Source organism: Asterias amurensis, chromosome 4, assembly GCF_032118995.1.
Source record: "Asterias amurensis chromosome 4, ASM3211899v1".
Classification (NCBI taxonomy): Eukaryota; Metazoa; Echinodermata; class Asteroidea; order Forcipulatida; family Asteriidae; genus Asterias; species Asterias amurensis.
In genome coordinates, this window is record NC_092651.1 from 25,372,856 (window position 1) to 25,394,089 (window position 21,234).

General features: G+C 38.4%; 1 protein-coding gene across 2 annotated transcripts in view; it reads right to left on the reverse strand.

Moving 5' to 3' along the window:
- LOC139936336 (serine/threonine-protein kinase DCLK1-like) overlaps positions 1-20,279 on the reverse strand; it is a 61,836-nt gene extending 41,557 nt beyond the window's left edge. Inside the window, exons 1-2 of one of the 2 annotated variants that reach the window (XM_071931133.1) lie at positions 20,150-20,279; positions 15,068-15,851 (exon numbers count right to left, since the gene is read on the reverse strand). In XM_071931133.1, the coding sequence (XP_071787234.1) occupies positions 15,068-15,790 (723 nt within the window). In that variant the 5' untranslated portion in view covers positions 15,791-15,851; positions 20,150-20,279. Of the gene's footprint in view, positions 1-15,067; positions 15,852-16,183; positions 16,342-20,149 lie in introns of those variants that run through there. The other variant, XM_071931135.1, reaches the window with a different exon arrangement.
- Positions 20,280-21,234: the final 955 nt, after the last annotated feature.

Genomic DNA, 21,234 nt, shown 5'->3' on the forward strand with positions numbered 1-21,234 from the left:
CAAATCCTGAGTCCGATCAAAGTCCAGATGAAAACAAATACATTGCTTTAATACACCATGCGTTTCGTAGTCTCTTCTTCTTCATCAGTATCATCAATCTTATGTTGATGTATTTACATCTTCTTCTCCGGAGCATTTGCCAATCAGTAAACATTTGATGTCTCATACCCTTGAGAAGTCAACCATAGCCTTTCACATCACGCAATATCTTATCATCATCATAACAGACATTGCAAAATCTTCTGTCTTTCAATGATAGCAAGCTCCTTAGTTTAAAGATACCTTCAAAAATGAGTTACCATAAAAACTTCCTTTGTTGAAGCACTGAAGCTGTTGATAATGTATATCATTTTGAGAAACAATTTCCTTTACATGACAGGGATTCAAAACATTTCAATCTGAGAAACGTCTCTTTGTGTATTTCAACTGCGGATTTATTCTTCCTGCGTGGGCTACCTCTCCTGATTTTAAGCCTCATGAAATTAAGTTTTCACAGATTATTTTTCTTGCATAAGTTACAATTAAATATAGATTTTTAAAAACAACAAAACGGTTCTTAAAGGCAAAATTTGGGCTCAATCAGTCATCGAAGTTGCAAGAAAATGATGAAAGAAAAAACACCCTTGTTGGACAAATTTCTGTGCATTCAGATAGGAATAAAAGACTTCTAGCTAGAAGTCTTTTATTATTTTAGTGAGAATTTACCTTTTTCTCAAAAACTACGTTACTTCACAGGGAGTCGTTTCCCACAATGTTTTATACTATCAATGGCTCTCTAATGTTTGTTACCAAGTCAGTTTTTTTGAGTTAATATTTGTTTTGAGTTATTACCAAACATGTACCTTCCCTTTAAACCCAAAGGCATAGTCTGCCTATAAATGGTGTGCACAATATAGGCAAATTTGAAAATATAAAATGTCCACAGATTCTCAGAAACACGTACCCATGTCACTTATGACATTATATAAAGAAATGGCGTAAACTTCCTCTTGCTTGAAATGCTACTGCTACTTTTTTTGAGCTTGGGCAGCTCTTAAAGATAGCTTTGCTAAACAGCTCCCTGCTCAGTCCAAATGAGGTTAGCAGCCACAGACAGTGCATAAAAAATGTTTGTTCAGCTGGTAACCTTATTCAGGTAAGCATAGCTGTTTTGTGCTAAGCTAGTTTTTTTGCTGAAATCAGCACTACCCAGTTCCGTTTTGAGTGTTATTACAGCTTCTTACATTGATCATTTACACACCATATTGCGCACTCCCGGCTCATGTTTTTCTTGCCACATTTAAAAGTGGCATGTGTGTCATTTCATAACTATCATAATTAGTACCTCCTCCATTTTATGGTTTTCAAAATTCCTAAAACCAATCAGTTATCTGAAGAACCTGCAACAATTTATCAACTTCAATTGTTAAGCGGGGTACAATGATATACTTTTACTGGTAAACACTTCATGAAGGCCTCTTTGATTAACAATGATTCCCATAAAAATTGCTAAAATCAATCTGTTTATAATATTTCTGAAGGACCTGCAACAATCTATCAATTGCATTCATATGGGAGGGAAAAAATGTAAAGTTTTTCACTCTTAAACACTTCATGCAAGCCGATTAAAATTTACAATGATTCTTATTTTTCAAGTGGGCTCTTGAGTGGTCAATGCATTAAAACAGGTACGAGTATCACATCTCCATATTTGTATGATAGTTTGGATCTCTATAAAAGTAGTTCATCAACCCCAGATCGACAGATGGATTTGAAACCTACAACGACAATATCGGTTAGATTCCCTGTATGCTTACACAACCTAATAGCACAACCAGTAAAAAGGCACCAGTTTAATTCCCTGCCAGCCTCAGTTTCATTGCAATCAGACATGTAGGGTACCCCATTTAATAAACCCCCATGCACACAGTGCAAAATGTTAAATATTAAACAAAAACAAGACTCACAGCTTTTTACAGTAAAGGGGGAAGTTATTCATTGACTCTAGAACTTTAACCCTCTGCTCAATTTGATATAGGGAGTCCCGTGGGGCTCGTCGAGTTATTCTCCCTACAAATAAAAACACCCCTACATTTGTGTAATTTTCCAATCGTCCAAACATAAAAAACAATGTCCCTACACCTTTCGGCATATAGGAAAACAAATTTCAGGACCTATCAAATGTCATCGAACCTGAAGTTGGAAGTCAACAACCCACAAGTCACAATTGGGCAAATAAACTTAATCAGTTTTCTTGAGCTCTCAAATCTGTCTAAAATATTAATGAGGCCGGCGCTCTGTTTTTTCCTATTTAGTGGGGTGCTCCCTTAATTCCTTGACAGCTTCGGTTTCTTTACATATGGGCTCAATGTAAGCTACGACAGCCAAATTCCCTGTATCCTCATAATGCTATTGAAGACAGATCCTCAAAGATCACAAGGGAGCCAGACTATTTCCCCTTCTGGCCTATATGCGAGAGAATAAGTTACGCACTCCATTTTCAAATTGAGGCAAAAACAGACACCCTTTTCAAAAATTCTGATCAAAGCATTCCATAAAGAAACGCATTGACATAAATAAGAGAACAGCTTGCCGAACGGTCCCTAACACATGCACGTCATGCCCAGACGCATAAATTATCCACGGATACAGTAACATGTCCTTAGGGCAAGTATATTTGGTCTGGTTCAAGCCCAATAGAATACGGCACAACGCTACAGCTGCAGCACGGACATACAAGGTTGGTTGTAGACATGCACTCCTCATATTTGACTAGAGAATATAATCTGCCAGCCTGTGGCAGCGTTGACAAGGCGCTATAAAAATGGAAAACGAATATTCCACAAGGAAAAAAAAGTCACTGTAGCATCTAGACAAGTAGCAGAAATTAGTCTGCCTTGTGCGATGAAGAACCATTTTTATTTGGTAATAAATTTTACTGGATACTGTGTTTACGTATCAGACTCCATATCAAGTTTTTACTTTGAACATCTATGTATGTAACAGAAGGGGGAAACAGAGAAATGAGAGACTAATAATTTAAGATCCATATGACACCTTCTCTGCCCTCGCCAAGGGGCCTTGTTTCATGGTGCCTCAGAACAATTTCTAGTGGAGCAATTCTTTTGTTTCATCAATCTATGGTTCCAAGTTGTGAAGTCACAAAAAAAAGCTGTAGACACAAAAAACCTTGTTGCTGCTCAAGGGTGCTATCATTCCTGTCATATAGTGTCCTCAAGGGCAAACATAAACATGTCCCGCAGTTTTTGAAAAATTTAGGTAGAACCTGGAAAATCTTCAAGTCTAAAGGAAACTTTTGAAGGTCCAGTTTTTTATTATCAAGGCCAGGGCAAGGCTGCTGTGTGGCAGGCCTGAAGTGGAGAATATAGCAACGTTATTTATCAATTAAGAACTGTTGTGTTAACTATGAATAAAAAAGTGCTTGAGGTTATCACATACAAAGAATCTGCAAAGAGAATACTCAATATTTATCTGCTGTTCATCTGGTGTCTTTATAACAAAAATTGTACATTGTGGCTGTGCACATTTATAATGATAAAGGGACTTCACCTCCCAGAAAATGTGGAAAGGTAACATTGGTTTAAACAAACTATTTTGAGAACTACTCATACAGAGCATTTTGACAATTTATGTCCTGCAAAAATCATGCAACACAATCCAGTACAAGTGGCTTCAATAATTGTTGAGAATACTAATTAGCATCCTGCCAGACCCCACTGACGACCCAAGAAACAAAATGCTTCCATGCAAAATCAACGCTTGCAATCAATGTCCATGGTCGATCGTCGGTTAAGAGATATAACGTTCCAGATCAATAAATAGAGTCTGCATCTTAGCATCGTCAGCACAACGATGACGACAGTGGCCTTTTGCGCTGGGGTCAAACAGGTTTCCAATTTATGTATCTCATCGGGTGATTTCAGTAACACTCTGCTGATCTGCTAAGATTGTACCCTTCTCATCCTAGAAGTGGAATCAGCTAATCCACAGAGCATTCTTTGGCAGAGTGGCAAAATTGTCGCTGAAATTAAGAGCTGCATTGAATGAGGAAGATTAAAGAGAAGCTCCGACGTAATGAAATAAGAACCACTTTAGGCTTGCTTTTCCGCTAGATACAAAGTTTCACATTTTTAGATTGCCTACAATTTGGCATAAGTGCCTCTTTTGACAAGGCCACTAATGGTGAGACGGTCAAGGCATTGATAGATATATATATAGAAAACACTTCAAGATTTTAAGAACCTGTTTCAGAAAAATCTTAACTGGTTGAGAAGTATGAAAGCTTTTGGATCTTCCCTTACATAAAAACCCATCAATATCTTATAGGAATCTTCTGGGAATCAAAGAAGTGACGAAAAATCTATAGGAATTCTATAGGAATCCTATTTCAATCCTATAGGATCCGATAGGTATTTCGCCTATAGATAGGACTTATTTGTAAGGTTTAAACTGCATCGACGTCTTCATACCGCCATCTCAGAAATAAAACGAAAGAAAACACACATCTATGTTTGCATGGCACATGCAACCTGCTCTGTACCCACTGAGAGCATCTAATTAAATAAAGCCAGGTGCACATGTAAATGTCTCAGCTTATTCGTTACAATTTTAGTAATTTGATATTCATTATTTCTATTGCAACAAATGAGTATGCGTATACATGTATGCTGACAATTATGCAAACCTCCTGACTCATACAATGGATTAAGCCATAATGTTCACAGGTTTATCATTTTCTTTATGGTTGATACACAAAACATGAACACTGTCTGCGACTATTTCGTCAGCTCTACCAATCCCGTATAATACCTTAAAGGGGAGGTACACGTTTGGTAATTGGTGTATCTAAACATAAGCTTAAAATAACACGCCAGTGAAAATTTGAGCTAACTTGGTCATCGAAGTTGCGAGAAAATGATGAGAGATGAATTTGTGTGCTTTCAGATAGGAATAAAAGACTTCTGGCTAGAAGTCTTTTATTATAATAGTGAGAAATTACCTCTTTCTCAAAATCTATGCTTCTTAAGAGGGAGCCGTTTCTCACAATGTTTTATACTATCAACAGCTCTCCAATGCTCGTTACCAAGTCAGTTTTTAAGTTAATATTTGTTTTGAGTATTACCAAACATGTACCTTCCCTTTAAAGGAATTATCACACACCAAATGAATACTGTCTTAGACTATTTTGTCAGCTCTACCCATCCTGTATAACACCTTTAAGAAGATGAGAATCCATGGTTACAGACTGCACTCTTCGATGGTTTACTCTTTGTACTTATTCAGTGTAATGAGGTACGGACACGAGACAGATTGACTCTGTCACGCATCCTTGCCCTATAGTCAAGCTATGGACTATAGGGATGACAATCTCCTCTGTATGCAGTATGCAGCAGATGAGATTCAGTAGCAGGTTTAGCATTTGGAAGGTTGGAGTTGAAGAAGCGGAAATATGCTTTTGACTGTTTCAGTGGCTGCATTTTTTGGGCGTTTTGAACCTTAAACTTAAAGACAGTGGACACTATTGGTAATTGTCAAAGACCAGTCTTCTAACTTGGTGTATCTCAATATAAGCATAAAGTAACAATTCTGTTAACTTGAGCTCAATTGGTCGTCGAAGTTGAGAGACAACAATGAAAGGAAAAAACACCCATGTCAGACGGTGTTTTGTTCTTTCAGATGCTTGATTTTGAGATGCTTGATTTTGAGACCTCAAAATCTAAATCTGAGGTGTCAAAATCAAATTTGTGGAAAATTACTTCTTTCTCGAAAACTATGTCTCTTCAGTTGGAGCCGTTTCTCACAATGTTTTATACTATCAACCTCGCCCCATTACTCGTTACCAAGTGAAGTTTTATGATAATCATTATTTTGAGTAATTACCAATAGTGTCCACTGCCTTTAAATGCCAAGCTCACAAGACAAACAGGATAAATATTTAAAGATGTTAAATTTGCATCGGGGATAAAGAATATTCATTTTGGTTTTTACCCATATACACAGATGTGTGTCAGAACTGTATACTCAGTACTTACCCGAGTTCTGTGGAAAAAAAAATCACAAGCATTATTACTCGGGTGGGATTCAAACCCACGACCCTTGCAATTCTAGAGCAGTGTCATACCAACTAGACCACCGTGACTGCCCCGTAGCTAGATGCTGTTGGAATCCTATGTTTTAGCAGCGGGTACTGCAAACGATTTAAAAATGTAGAATATTTTATTTTGTATTTTTACCCATATACACCGATGTGTGATGGCACTGTATACTAAGCTTAAAATTCTCTTAGTGCTTGTGCAAATAAAACCAGTTTACATGTCAAGCTTTGTGCACCATATTTATTTATTTTGTCACCGTCATTCAGGTCTTGTTAATGAAACTTCTAGTCCAGCAAACATTTTGAGCTACAAACCCGCGGTCTTGTGTACTTTCTGCCCAAAATCGAGCCAACTGAATAAACATTATGCATTAATTTATTTTCACAACCAAACACTTCAAAATCTGTAAATTGCAAATCTTCAAAATCACTAAAAGGATTTTGAAAATTAAGACGATGAGCAACTGCTGAGGAATGATCTTCATCAATCAAGGAACGACATTTGTTAATAAATGAGTCAGATTGCAAAGTCATAATTCATCAAAAGACGGTGAGCACACATGTCGCAAAAAAATTCCGAAAGTCTTCCCGACCAGTGATTATATTCTTTGTTGCATGAATTTCGACATTGGATCAACATTGTGACTCATTTGCACATGGCCAGCACATTAATGTTCAATCCCCTGAGGCATCGGCATCCTATACATGTAGGACATCTCATCATTATTAGTCAAAGCACAAAGGGTGCCGACTTGAACAGTGGCCTAGATTGCGCTGAAATTAGTATTGATTAAAAACAAGAAGGTGGGTTCTGCTGCAGCTATGGCTCTTGTACTGATTGCAGACATAAGGTTAAGTATTTATGCGCAAGGAAGCCATTCTTATTTCAAACCTGTAGTGCGCCAATTACTTGTGGGAACAAAAGTGCAACAAAATCTTAAAATTAGGCCTACAGCCCCATTGCATTTTTAACCAGCATATACGCTTGTTTGTTTGTTCAAAGATATTTTGCTTAGCAAAAGTATGCTGGACTCCAGTCACAAATGGTACGCATACTGGTATTTTGCTGGTAATTTTATTCTGGTCAGCATTTCTTTTTTCTCAGCTACTTTTTGTAAGCAGCTCAATGAAACGATACAAGTTTGTTTCATTTGTCTAAATGAAAGGGTAGGATCATTTTTTTTTTTTTTTTTGTACCAGTGTTTGTTTGTTTGTTTGTTTGTTTGTTTTTTTAGGTTTTTTTTAGATGATCTTCCCAACAAGGGAACTCGGCAAAGCTCAGACAAGGGGATGTGTACAAACGCAAAGCTGGCAACAACCAATCTGACCTCACACTTTAACAATATCAAGCACCATATGGTAACTCAGCAGCCAAATTGTTGGGCTCTGAGTCTCTCTGACTATGTTAATATACCTGCTCCCATATAAAGCACGAACAGTTTTATTGTGCAGTCCTTGACCAACACAATCAACTGAAACATGGCTTTTGAAAGGTTGGTCAGTGGATATATAGGGGTTGGTAAGGATCAAAGACATCATTGTTTAATTTTGGTCTGAAAGCTTACAGATTATGATGCTCATAATAAAGCACAATGTCTTCCTGTGACCGCAGATTTTGGTTGTTAAAACCAGAATTACAAAATTGTGCATGTTCCACTCCAGACTCGCACAACCGAAAAGGGCCAGATGTTCTTAGGTTTGTTATTTCATGTAGGCTAAATGGTTGATCACAGTAAACATAAACACTGTCCATGACAATTTTGTCTCTACTCATCCTGTATAGCACCTATAAATACTTTTTTTAAATCTCAAATTGGGCCTAAATAACCCCATTGTTGATTGTCATTAGGCTTTCCTTTGTCCAAAATGGTCAGACAAGCTGGCCTGGTTTGCTGGCACTTATTCCTTGCAATATCGGAGCGCTCCCACTAATTGTCTTTGTTCAGCGCAAGCCACCGAGGTGGCTTCACTTCCACAACCTTCCACAACATAAACGTTAATTTTAATTGTGTCAATCAGTCATGACCGAGGGATTAGTGACTGCCTTACAGTGCTTTAAAGGCACTGTACACTATTGGTAATTGTCAAAGACCCGTGTTCTCACTTGGTGTATCGGTAATTGTCAAAGACCCGTGTTCTCACTTGGTGTATCTCAACATGTTCATAAAATAACAAGCCTCTGAAAATTAAGACTAAATTGGTCATTGAAGAACAAGAAAGAAGTGAAAGAAAAAACATCCTCCTTGCACAAATCTGTGTGCATTTAAATAGCCAATAAAGTGCTTCAGGGCTGAGTATATTGTGTAAGTAAGAAATTACCTCTTTTTCTTTGTTCATAGTGCAGTGTTTTTTACTATCAACAGCTCTCAATTGTTCTCTACTAAGAAAGTTTTCATGATACAAATTATTTTGAGTAATTACCAAAAGTGTCCAATGTCTTTAAAGAAGCTTTCAGATAATGTGATACATATTTAAATCATGGTTGACTTAAATGACTGATGCTTTATCGCAAGAGGGTGTGCCCTTTAAGTAAAGATGACTGGTGTGATGGATATTTTAATAAAATGGTGCTTGAAGTATTAATTGACAAACATCATAAGGGAGGCAGGGTTTTCCGAAGAGTGAATTCATTTTCTTTATGTCTTTATTAACATTTGAGAACAGAGTTTACTTGGGGATAATATTTTTTTGCATCATCACTAGTAGTGATTTTTTATTTTTTTTTTACAATAAATATCAACAAAGGCTTGCGAACCATATTTGTACACAAAATTTTGTTGAAATAGTCACACCATTCTTTAAAAATGCCAGAGTTTTCGAGTACATTCGATACATATATCCACAATTTTGTGATCCTTCACACTTCTAAAAATACCGTCCTTAAATGAAGCGTTTTGTGACACACTCACACAAAAATGTTTTTAATTAAACAAAGGTTTGTGAATCATTTCAATTTGATGGACATCTGTTTGTAAAAAAAAAAAGTAAAAAAAATACACAAACTTTACCAGATGCCACCCACACCCTAAAATGCATGAATTAAAAACCATGTTTTAAATTAGTCATCCGCAAGTTAATAAATCACCATGCTTCACCAAAAGTGCATAAACCCCCTCCTTTGATTTTCCTCCTGGCTTGAAACTGTTTACGTTTCTACCCACTCTACCCTTGGAATAACACCTAGTGGGTTTAATCGGAAGCCACACTCAGCCGACACGCCTTCAAAAGACAGTACATGAAGTTCTCCAGAGATCAAATTCATATTTTTGTTAAACTCCCCAGAGTGATGGATCTTCTAGGATATGTTCACTCTCCCTCCCAAAATTAAAGAACGATTTCGAGCAAAACGCGTCACAAAATGTATTAATTGCTGCTCAAAAATTATAACGTATCAACATAAAGCATTCAGTGTTCCAAAACATCATCCTAACAACCTATAGTAAATTGCTATGCCAAATTGTTGAATAAAAATTGTTCCAGTGCTAAATACAACACCAACTGGTAATTCAACATCAAAATCTGATTTTAGTGGTCTGCTTTGATCCCATTCGCAATACATGAATATTTTTGGGCAATTGAGAAAATGGTGCTGACCCATTGTTTATTCCAGGTCTTGCACCTGTCTACAAAACCAACATTTAGTACATTTACGAGTGAGAGGATTGGTGGATTGATGCCTTTGGAGTAAAGGTTAGACCACGTTCCCACTGGATCCACAGTTGCGAGATCGGGATCCCGCAACAAGATTGGTTGCAGTCGTGAAACCACAGTCGTGTTCCCACTTGAGTATGATCGCACATTGATCCCCCTTTTTGGGAACAGAAGTGGGTTCAAAAGAACACTGTTCTGCTAGCAAATTGCGGGGTCTGATCGCCCATTGTGTTCCCACTAGACTTTTGATCGCCCATTAATCCAAAAGGGCGATCAGATCCTGCTTTAATCCTACTCCCGAGGAGGATCAAAATTGCACGGTCAGATCTTGATCGCCCTTGCGTTCCCACTGGAGCCTGTTTCTCGTTGATCGCCCTTTCGGGGTCTTGATCGTCCTTTTCTCGAATCGGGAGATCAATGCGGGTCTAGTTGGAACGGGTCTTAGTCAAACCAAGGTAAATATTTAGTTTTGTGATCCATTCATATTCCAATTGAAGGAGTCCATTTATATCATTTTTAAATGTGAGGTTAAAGATTTGTAATTTTCCTCTCACTTTCATGCCGACTCTTATCATTCAAATATAAAATTACAAAACTGAATTTTCCTGCAAAGCGCCTCTTTCACCGTTTCTATTCCAATAAGTGTGTAAATAAAAAACGCATTAATCGTTTCATTTTGTTTGCAGACCAGTATTATTTTACAAAACCAGCTAGCTGGACACACTTAATTATGCAAAGACCTTCAGTGACAGTGTTCAGCACAGAATATTGTGCATTTATGTTCAAAGACCGAACAAGGAGCCTACCCCAGTCTGAATATTGTCATTCATGTGGAGATGGGAGATGATTATCCCATCCCTTCATGTTTATCTTGAGGAACATATACAGCGTTAACGAGATTGCTTGGTGCAACCCCTGTTAGAGTTAATGCATTATTATGTCTGCCACTTACAGTGTGGCTGCAACAGCAGGGTGTACTGTGCACTGTCGTTGTCAACGAAGATGAATTGCCTGGAAACTACTTCACAACTACATGAGGTTGTAGAAGATGTTAATTTTCTTTTTTGAGGATGTAGAAGGGAACGGTTTGGGTAATTGAATAGGAAGATAATCACCCTGTGTTAATATAATTTGGTATAATGTCTGGATGCTAGGGTAAAGCTAAAGTGTGTATCTTTATTTTGCCTTGAAGGAAGATGGACAATCTTGGAAACTGCTTCACAGCTAAATGAGGCTGTATCCAGTATGTAGAAGGGTACCATTTAGGTAACCAAATTATCATCCAAAACCTTGTTTGATGATAATTTGGCAGTAATTGGTTCGGTAAATGTCCTGATGCTAGAAATGTTATTTCTTAACATACATGTTTCTATTCCCGTTTTAATATTGCCTATTAGATAATCAACTTTGATTATCAAAATAATGTTCATTTCATCCAAACTCCTGCTCAACAATTTTTTGGTAGTAGTCTTAAAATGCTTGTAATGGTACTCTCTTAGGTTCAATCTAAAGCTTGTCTTGTTCAGTTCAACTTAGGGGTTGAACAAAGACAAATTGGCAATCTACCAACTGAGCTACAATGTATCTAGCCCTATTGTTGACGGTCTCCCTATTTTGCCAATGTCTTTTCTCCAAGCCATTCAACCTGTAGCTGTTGTATAGCAAGGGATCACACCCACGTCTATGATACAACCTGGGAAGTGGCAGCAGAGGGATCACCTTAAGGAGATGCGACTTTTTATTTCAAATATCAAATGATAGTTTCCCTTGTGGTTTAATACTTACTTTCTTATATAATTGTTTGCATACAGCAAAGAGTGGCATGCCCTCATATTTGCAGAAATGTTTTAAGACATTTACAGTTGTCTGTTCGTAATAACAACCCTGGGGCCATTAAAAATATTATCAACTACGACAAGTGACAGGGGAATAGGGGATACTTCAGAGATCAAAATAACAAATTGGGAAACAGATTTATATTTGTTTAGAAAGCCGACTGTTTGTTTGGCAGCGATTGACTTGATGAGCTGGTTTAGTGTTTGTAGAAGTAGAAATCTCCAAGGATCATTGAGAAAGTAGAGAGTTGGCAGTTCTTCTCAGAACCGCCCACATGATGTCTCTGCAGATCTTACTAGATTGTATTCCCACAATGCAATGTTTCAAATCAGTCTTAGGATTAGAAAAGAAACACAGGTCCAGTTTACAAGGGTAGACGGAAAAGGAGACCCAGTAGAGAACGTACGTCATGGACTTTGGTCGTGTGAATAAAACATTGTATGCATAATTCATGTTTGATGTCGGGTCAGATGTCAAATCGAAATCGAGGCAAAGCGGGTTAGGGTTAGGGTTAGGGTTCGGGAATGACCTGACCTAAATGTTTTATTCATATCACGGTAATGACGTAGGGTCCTCTACTGGGTCTCCTTTTCCGTCTACCGTTTACAAGGTTGTCTCACATGACAAAAAAAGGTCTCTAAACTTTAGGAAAATTCACAAATGTTCAGGCATGCAACTGCCCATTGAAAAAAAAGAGGAAAATTTTCAAAGGCATTTAACGCAAGTGCGGAGCGAGGCAGCCGAACTGCCACGGGACATGATACCCACAATGGTACCCTAGAAAATGTTGAGGTTTATTATGCTCTAAGGTGCATTGTTAGCATGTACTAGGCTTATTTTACATGATTGTAGTTGTACACTGTTGTTGCCAGGCATATATTAGGCTTTTAAACAAAATCACGTTAAAAAAAAAAAAAAAAAAAACGTGTTGCATGCCTGAATATTATAGCATTCGTTTTGGCAGGATTGGAATTACACTAATGCCGCAAAGGCATTGGCCTTGGTACCCCTTCAAAAGCCTGATTTTTTTGCTTTTCAAATGGAAGCTCCCTTCGCAAAATGAAAATAGCCTTGCCCTCTCCAAGATAAAATTCCATGCCTGTTTCGGTAACCCCAAAAGTTATACATTTTGAAAGGCTCTTGATGACAGTAGGCCTTGGCGACTTCTTCTTCCTTGGTGACTACAGACTGCCGATGGCGTATTACCGGTATGTACTGTTCGACTAGTTGAAGCATGATGTCATAGTATATACTAAATTGCACTAGGCGCCCAGGCCTATGTAAAAGTACCCTCAGCAATACAGAACATTAAAGAGCATTTTCTTGTTATCTGGGGATAATTAACAGCTAATTTTCTTCAACAGGCAGACAACAAAAAGTCTGAATTCAGATTCAAGCCGACTAGCAGCCAATAACTTAATAAAATTTCTTTGGTAGACAATACTCGGTATACCAAACCTATTCTCCATGGCAGGCTCATTCATCGCAATGAGGCAATTCAATTTGCCTAGCTACTTTTTCAGTGTAATTATATCTTAACTTCATAATGTAATGGGATGAAAATGCTGTTATAATACAACAGGCAGAGAGTAACCCATTTACCTCTAAATATTTCATAAACTTTCACAAAACATCTTATGTTTCCTCCATATTTAATGAACACGCTGCCTTGGATTGGTCGAGTTGGTCTTTGAAAGGGTTTGAAACCGTTTGTTATTAAATGCAAATGGTAAGATAGATAACTGCATTGTTTTCCTTTACATCGCAAAGAAACACGGTCGGCCATTTTGTGGAGTCAAAATTGTGTTAGTTTGCGACGTAAAAGGAAAATCGTGTAGTTTCGAGTGATACTTGTGTGTATCATTATATTCTACATAAATATCTATCTAACCATGCATTTCATAACAAATGTTGTCAAACGCTTTTTAAAGACCAACTCGTCCGATTCAAGACAACGTGTTCCTTTAAGATCAAAGACAGCAGGACTTGAAGAGGCCATGATTTAGGTGTTGGGCCTGTAAACCCACAACAGGACAAGTCCAGAGGTCTTGTGTTTTTCAATTGAATGATAAAACTACATTTTGTAATATTTAAAAAAAAACTAAAAAATACAAGTTATGTTCAAATATTGTGTTTGAGTCTGATTAACGCCTTTCAATTCTTGAGTATCAAAGTATATTTACCAAAGAAGACAACTGAGATCAGTTTTTCTTATAGCGTTAAGCTGGCGACCATATTCTGGTAAGCAAATTTTTTGTTGTGCTTAGCTACTTTTGGGCTTAAGCAGCTCTATAATTGGGCCTTGGTCTTGGCTTGGTGCCTCTTAAAGTCTTATCAAATGAAGGTAAATGAAGACATATCATTGGCTAAGAATTGTGCGTAAATACACTTTCCCTCGTTTAACCTCGCCGAAAGCAGCCAATGCAACGGGTCTATAGAAGTGCCGAAAGCAAAATGAAAACAGCCTCATGCCCTCCTCTAAGATTAAATCCCCGGCAAGCAAAGACCACACTGTTTCATCAATTCTGCCTGGATGATTCCATGTTGAACATCCTTGCATACATAATCCATTAAGACTTGCCAGACCCCGCAAGGTTATTTCTTGATTAAAATATTTCTCACTAATAATTTTGTTCCAGTCTAATGAACTGCTTGCGAGGTCGTTTTAAGTACAACTGGTGATCAACCAAAACCAACACAGTCCACAAATTTTGAGCGCTAAAAACAATACAGCGCCATTTATTTTTAAATTACAATACTGATGATGACACACTGAACCACAGCACCTAAAAAAACTAATATCAAATGTCAAATTCATAATAAAAAGCATTATTAAAGGCAGTGGACACTATTGGTAATTACTCACAATAATTATAATAATAAAACCTTACTTGGTAACGAGTAATGGGGAGCTGTTGATAGTAAAATACATTGTAAGAAAAAGCTCAGTAGGCAGTTTTTGAGAAAGAAGTAACTTTCCACGAATTTGATTTTGAGACCTCAGATTTAGAATTGAGGTCTTGAAATCAGCCATATGAAAGCACACAACTTCGTGTGACAAGGGTGTTTCCTTTCATTATTAACTAGCAACTTCGACGACCGATTGAGCTCAAATTTTCACAGATTTATTATTTTATGCATATGTTGAGATACACCAAGTGAGAAGACTGGTCTTTGACAATTACCAATAGTGTCCAGTGTCTTTAAGGCCTTGTACCAACGACGATTGCAGCTGCCATTACGCAAAGCCTTGTCATGTACCAGTGGCTACAGCCCACAATTTCCATTTGAAAAGATACATTAGTGAAGCTTCTTAATGGACCATTAATGGGTTTATTTTTCAAATGTCACCAGACATTCAGACGATCCATGAAACGGCGATACTGTGACCAGAAATTGTATACAACTACAACTTGTATACAAAAATAAACCACTGTTTTTATGAAGGGATTTTTTCTTACTGCTAAATAGAGCGTACAAACTCACCTGTCTGCCGTCCAATGTGTAGAGTTTCCTAACAGCTCCAGAATCCAACTTGATCGCATCAGTGATGTCTGTCAGGACTTGATCAAATGAGTGTGCCGTCTTCTTATTCAGCAAGATGCGCACCGCCTTGCGTGGCTTCGCACCACTCTTAATAATTGTGACAAGTTTTGGTTTGATAAAATCTCGGTGGTCTTCAATCAGTCCTTCGGTTGAGCGTGGCATGGGGGTACCGCTGTCCCTGCTTGCAGATGTATCCTTCTCCTTTTTGGCGACGCCAACACGCCAGCTGGTGTCACTATTCTTCATGTAGTCGATCCTCTTGAAGACTTCAATGGAAGAACAAACATAGCTCTCTCCAGCTTCCAACATGTCCAGACTGGAGATTTTACGAGCGCCATCAATGGTGAGGATTTGCCTCACGCCTTGCGGCAGGTGGGATTTATCTGAAAGAGTCCGAGTCAGATCGGCGAGCAGCGACTCGAACGTGCGGAATCTTTCCGTGGAGACGGCGTATACAATCCCTTTGAAGAAGCGGTCCCCATTGCGGTAGAAGCGTACTTTCTTGGCCTTCTTCTCAAGGGTGCGCTTCTGGAGGGAGGTGCGGATGAGAAGGTTGTGGGCACTGTGGCTGGGGCTCGGCACGCCGTTACGGTAGTGGTGCTTGCGGTCGTTCTGCGGCCGGAAATGTTCAAACTCGGCCATTGATAGTGATAAGTCCGCCATGATGGTTGGTACTGCTGTGATGTTACTGCTGACCTCAGAGGGGCAAACCAGAGCCAATCACCTATAGAATTGTAAAAAATACATTGAATTAGAACAAATCCATTAAAATGCGGCTTGTCCACTGTTGGTTAAGTCAATAAAGTATGTATCCAGTCCTTGTCCACCAGCTTTTTATAATTTTCAGAGCAATTCAGTGTAATTGTATTCATTTGCTGTCTTCACAACACATAAACTTTACAATTAATCGTACAAAGCTGTTTCAATTAAATACAGGCTTAATATCCCTTAATAAAATGATAGACAACACAAACTATAAAACAAAAATATTTTCAAGACAAAATAACAGATATTTCAGCACAAAAAAACCAACCACAGACAATCCTGTTTACATACGGTAAAATGCAGTTCAAAACCAAAAGCACGTGCGAAAACAGTCCAATGCTCAACGTCTGCCGCGTGATGACCAACTGATTCAGAGAATTCTCGTCACAGCGTCATAAACACACTAGAAGGCTCTCCCTCTCCTCGAAACCGGTCTGAGTCACTGCCGACTAATATAAACCATTACGTCGTCCCAGCTTCATCAACGGCCTCCAGCCATCACAGAGACTCTGGATGAGGCATTTAATATATTCACCTGTCAGTGTTTGTGTGAAGTGGCGCACTGCGCATGGTCTCCGAGGGGATGAGTGTGGGGTGGGGGGTAGGAGTGTCATTGATTCATGCAGGATCTTAATTGCATCCTTGCGTAATATTCATGAGTCATGAGTAACTCACATTGACTACTATGTGTGGGTTGTGGGTTTGTGTAAAGAATGAGATCAAGTGTTCCTTGTATTATCTAGACGGGAATTGTTGATTGCCGAGATAATAATGAAGGGAAAATCTTATTTTCTGTACTCTGTCTGCCCCCCCCCCCCCCAAAAAAAAAAAAAAACAAAAAAAAAACTCATAGCTTTAGCCAGAGGGGTGTCTGGCCGTTATTCTGGACACCCTGTTTTATATTTGAACACCCTGTCATTTACCATGCATTGTAAGTGAACACAGTTATTGGTGTTTCCAGTCACTGATGCTTGTGTTTGGGAGGAAGGGAGTGTGAGGCCTTTGATTTAAGGTGTTTTAACCGTTCTAATGTTCTCTTGTTGTACTGCACTGTGGTTTTTTTTTTTTGTTTTTTTTTTTTTTTTTTTGGGGGGGGGGGGTGTGTTTGCAAGGTTTTCTTAACTCTTTTTATTTATTACTTTGGGTATAAAATTCCCTTGTCCTGTTAAACCAATCAATTTAAGACACAAGCAATAAATTTGTTTCTTTTTTTTTAGTGGCTGTATTGAATTTGAATTTAATTGTTTTGTGTCTCATTGTCTGGGTTGTCCGTTTTGTATAAACTCAAATGCAATGAACAAATATTAGCTTTGGTTTCTACTGCCCATGCTTTTACAAATAAACGCGTATATGATGATTGTAAGTGCTGGAAAAACAAAACAATGGTGTGGTAATTTTATGGAAATTATACAAATAACAAATTTAATAAGATGGGATTGTACAACTTTTTAAAAAATAAATCCTAGTCCTTTCTGCTTTTTTATGGCTCCTTTTTTTCCCAGGAAATTAAGTTTCAAATTGTAGAACAAAAATAAAAGTGTCCCGGATTGAATAATTAAAGGACCATGTTGCCTCGGGTCAGTCGAGTTGGTCTTTGAAAAGCGTTTGGGTAGAAAGATGTTGTAAAAGTAGTATACAGTGATCTACACAAATGTGCCTCGAAATTGCATGGTCTTCTTTTTACCTCGTCAACTAACACGGTCAGCCATTTATGGGAGTCAAATTTATGACTCCAATAAATGGCCGACCGTGTTAGTTCGCGATGTAATAGGAAAACCACGCAATTTTGATATACTACTTTTAAAACATCTTTCTAACCATATGCATTTTATAGAAAAACGGTTTCAGATGCTTTGTGTAGACCTACTCGACCGATCCAAGGCAACGTGTTCCTTAAAGGCAGTGTATGTAACTGCAACTGCTCGATCAATTCAGCTATAAATTGACCAAAAAAACCCATGTACATTGACAGGTGGCCCCTTTCAAGCAATCTTTAGACCTTACTTCACTTCCAACATTGTCTGTGCTTTCCTCTAGTGCAGCATAACAACACTACACTACTATGGAAATACTTCCTGTGAATTCGTTGAACTTTAATGTGTTACAAATACAGGTCTCATGAATATTTCTCACTGCTGTGTTCTGGTGCACGTGTTTCCATGGTACATGAGTGTATGCAGAATGGGACAGGACCCTGGGGGTCTAGCCAGCTATGAAAATAATACAGCTTATTTGGTTGCGTTATAATGGCGATAACAGAAAAAGGGACGGGAAGATAAAAATGGAGTTGAATTTCAGCCATATTTATGATTGAGGCAATCGGTTCCTGGGATCCCAAGGATTATCTTGGGGTTATTATTAAACAAACAAGTTAATTATATTTTTTTTATTTGGAAAGTAATTAACACTTGAGATATATAAATTTTCTTGGTTTCTAAAATGTTGTTTTCTGTGAATGTGTGAGAAATTGTGTTTTTTTTAATGTGTTTTGACTGCATGAGGGCGCTCTCAAACATAATTGAATAATTTCCGGGGTATTCATTCAATCGAAAACAGTTATTCATAAATACCCCACACAGTTTCTCTACTCCTATTGGTGGAGAGCGTGTCACGTGGGGGTGTTTAAACGATTGATGATGATCAGCGTTTATAACCAGCTGGCTTTCGCGTGTAACAGCACGTGCTTAGTCCGTTTCTAAGCGCGCGCGCATACACACAACCCACGCGCAACATACTCTTCACAAAGTTTTTATAAAAAATATTTCAAACCTCGAATTTTCAACTGTCAAAGTGTCTGTAATTGTATTTTTTTACAGTAAAAAAAAGGGCATTTATGAATGGGAATACAAAAGTAGTGACTCATTCTTACACGTCTGTTTAAAACCTTGCGATAACGGCAATTTGACCCTGCCTGCTTTAAACGGCCGTGTAAGAACTCGTCGCCACCCTTTTATCCCCTCATTAAAGACTAAACACATTACCACCACAGACATCAAATCAATCTTGGACAAAACAACCTTTAAAGGAGCCATTAAATACTCCACCTCTAAAGCAAATGCCTGCATGTACGGCAAACAAATTTACTAGCAGAGTAGACTCATTCAAAACCAACTTGGCTAGAATTAACCTGGACCAGATCATTTGTGGGAGGGAGGGCGGGCTAATTATAAAATTTTGTCTGTTATATATGCATCTAGCCAAGAGCCCCTGCCTACATCCTGCTCAAGGAGACTATGCATCAACACTAAGAACCCAACTTTACATTCAAAGCTTGAAGGAAGAAAACCCCCTCATGGAGTAACGGTGATAATCATCGCTCAAGGAGGTGATCTAAGTGTCTCATAAGACAATCCTATATAATGTCTACCGTCTATGGACGTCTTGACTACCCCCTCCCTCACCCCCCGTGAGACGCCTACCTGGAGGTACGATTATCTCGCTCCCTTGAGCATGGAGGTGGAGAGGGAGGGTATTGAAGATGCATTTTGTCTGGAGATCGTAGTATGAGAGGATCTGAAGACAACTTGAGGGAAGGAACTACGAGTTAAACCTTCAAAAATTCCTTTATCCAACTGCCACATTTCCACTCACTATTTGCTGTTTTAATTAGTGAACTGTTAGATGGCCATATATACTTCAAGTTGCTTAATAATTCATCATGAATGAAAAGGTGGCATTTGGATACGGAAAATGTTGCGGAAAATCAAGATAGAGTAGAGGAAAGGGTGGGGCAACTTTATTTCTAGAAACTATAAGGCTCCCCCGTGGAGGAGCCTTATAGTTTCTAGAAGTAAGGCAACTTGTTTTACTCAAAGACTTGCTGACTGTGTTAAAACAAGCTAACATTAAATATAAAACAACAGTTATGTGCGTTTTGGATTAATTTTATACATTATAATAATATAAACATAATTTCCTTAAAACAAGTAAGACCATGGAGGTAGATTTAGAAAACAATGGAACGGTACTGAAAAATTGGTAGGTAAGGGACCTGCTGAACAAGGAACATTTTGAAATAAAAGAACAATTATGTAGACTCAAGCTATACGGGTATCGAATGCTCATTTGTTTTTGTTTAAAAGCCCATTCACATTCCAGCGCAACTTTGAGCGAGTTGACCGACCGGGGCCGTCCGGCATCCGGATTTCATGATCAAACTCAAAGTGTGATCGGTTCATTCCTTCGGTGTAATGTACGAAAAGCAAATAATTACCCTACTCCGTGTGTTTCAACAAAATACTTTAATGGATTACTTACCAATCTCCAATGGTCAATATTGGCAGACACCGCTATTTTAAACAACCTTCTCTCTTTCAACCTCAAAAGCCCCACAGCGGACAGCACTTAAAACTCCCCTATCTATACACGCAGTGTGAGTGAACCCAGTGTGTTACCTGTTTGCCTTAGTGATCAACATTGCATGCCCGTCAAACCGTCAAATACATAAACAGCGCTATTAACATGGTACCCCTGCGCAGGTCCGTTCATTAACACCAAGCTATTGGAGGGTGCCAGACTTTATGCATCACCCGCCTGTTAACAGTTATTTTTTTACAGGGGCGCGTGCCGCTTATTAGCATAATTGCCCCCCCCCCCCCCGAACAGGTGCATTGTGGCTTGTGATTGGATAGGAAACTGTTATGTGCCAGTATGCAGATGACCATGAACAGGTTGTTCAACTCGCGCGAATTATAAATGCATGGAGCATGGTGCATCGCCGTAAACATTAGTTACAAAATTTTTTTTTAAAAGCCTGAAATTGTACCGAGTCTCCTAAACACGTATCATGTAGCGTGGGGTTCAGTGTGGGCCCGCAGAAGGATTCGTGGAAGAGTTTTGCCGGACAATTTTTGCCTCTTTTTTTTAGGGCCCAGGAAATATTTATAGGGTGGTCTATTGTGCAATCTAATTAGTTTCAAAGGTGCTTTACATATTAATTTCTTTTCATTTTGAGATTAGGACTCAATTATTGTTCCATTTACCATTTGATTTGCTTTTCAGTTGTCGAAAAATAAAAAAAGGGTTGGGGCGAGTCCTCGAGTAATTTTTGAAAACGTACACTTTCGATGTCCCAACATAAGGAAGTGAAGTCAAAAGAGGGCGCCGTCAGAATTTTGTTTCGATAGACCTTTCTTTTGTTGATAAACAAACCCGCGTTTGTTAGCATAGACGGCCGAATTTTAATAAAACCCTCAATCATTTAGACCATGCGAACTTTGTTTACAATAAGTGTGACCTTGTAGGGCCTACATTCTTTAGCTAGTCTGGCAGGCAAGATACTGCACTGGTCATGTAGGAAAGTTGACATTTTGTGTCTTAATTTCCACATAAAATCCAAAAGC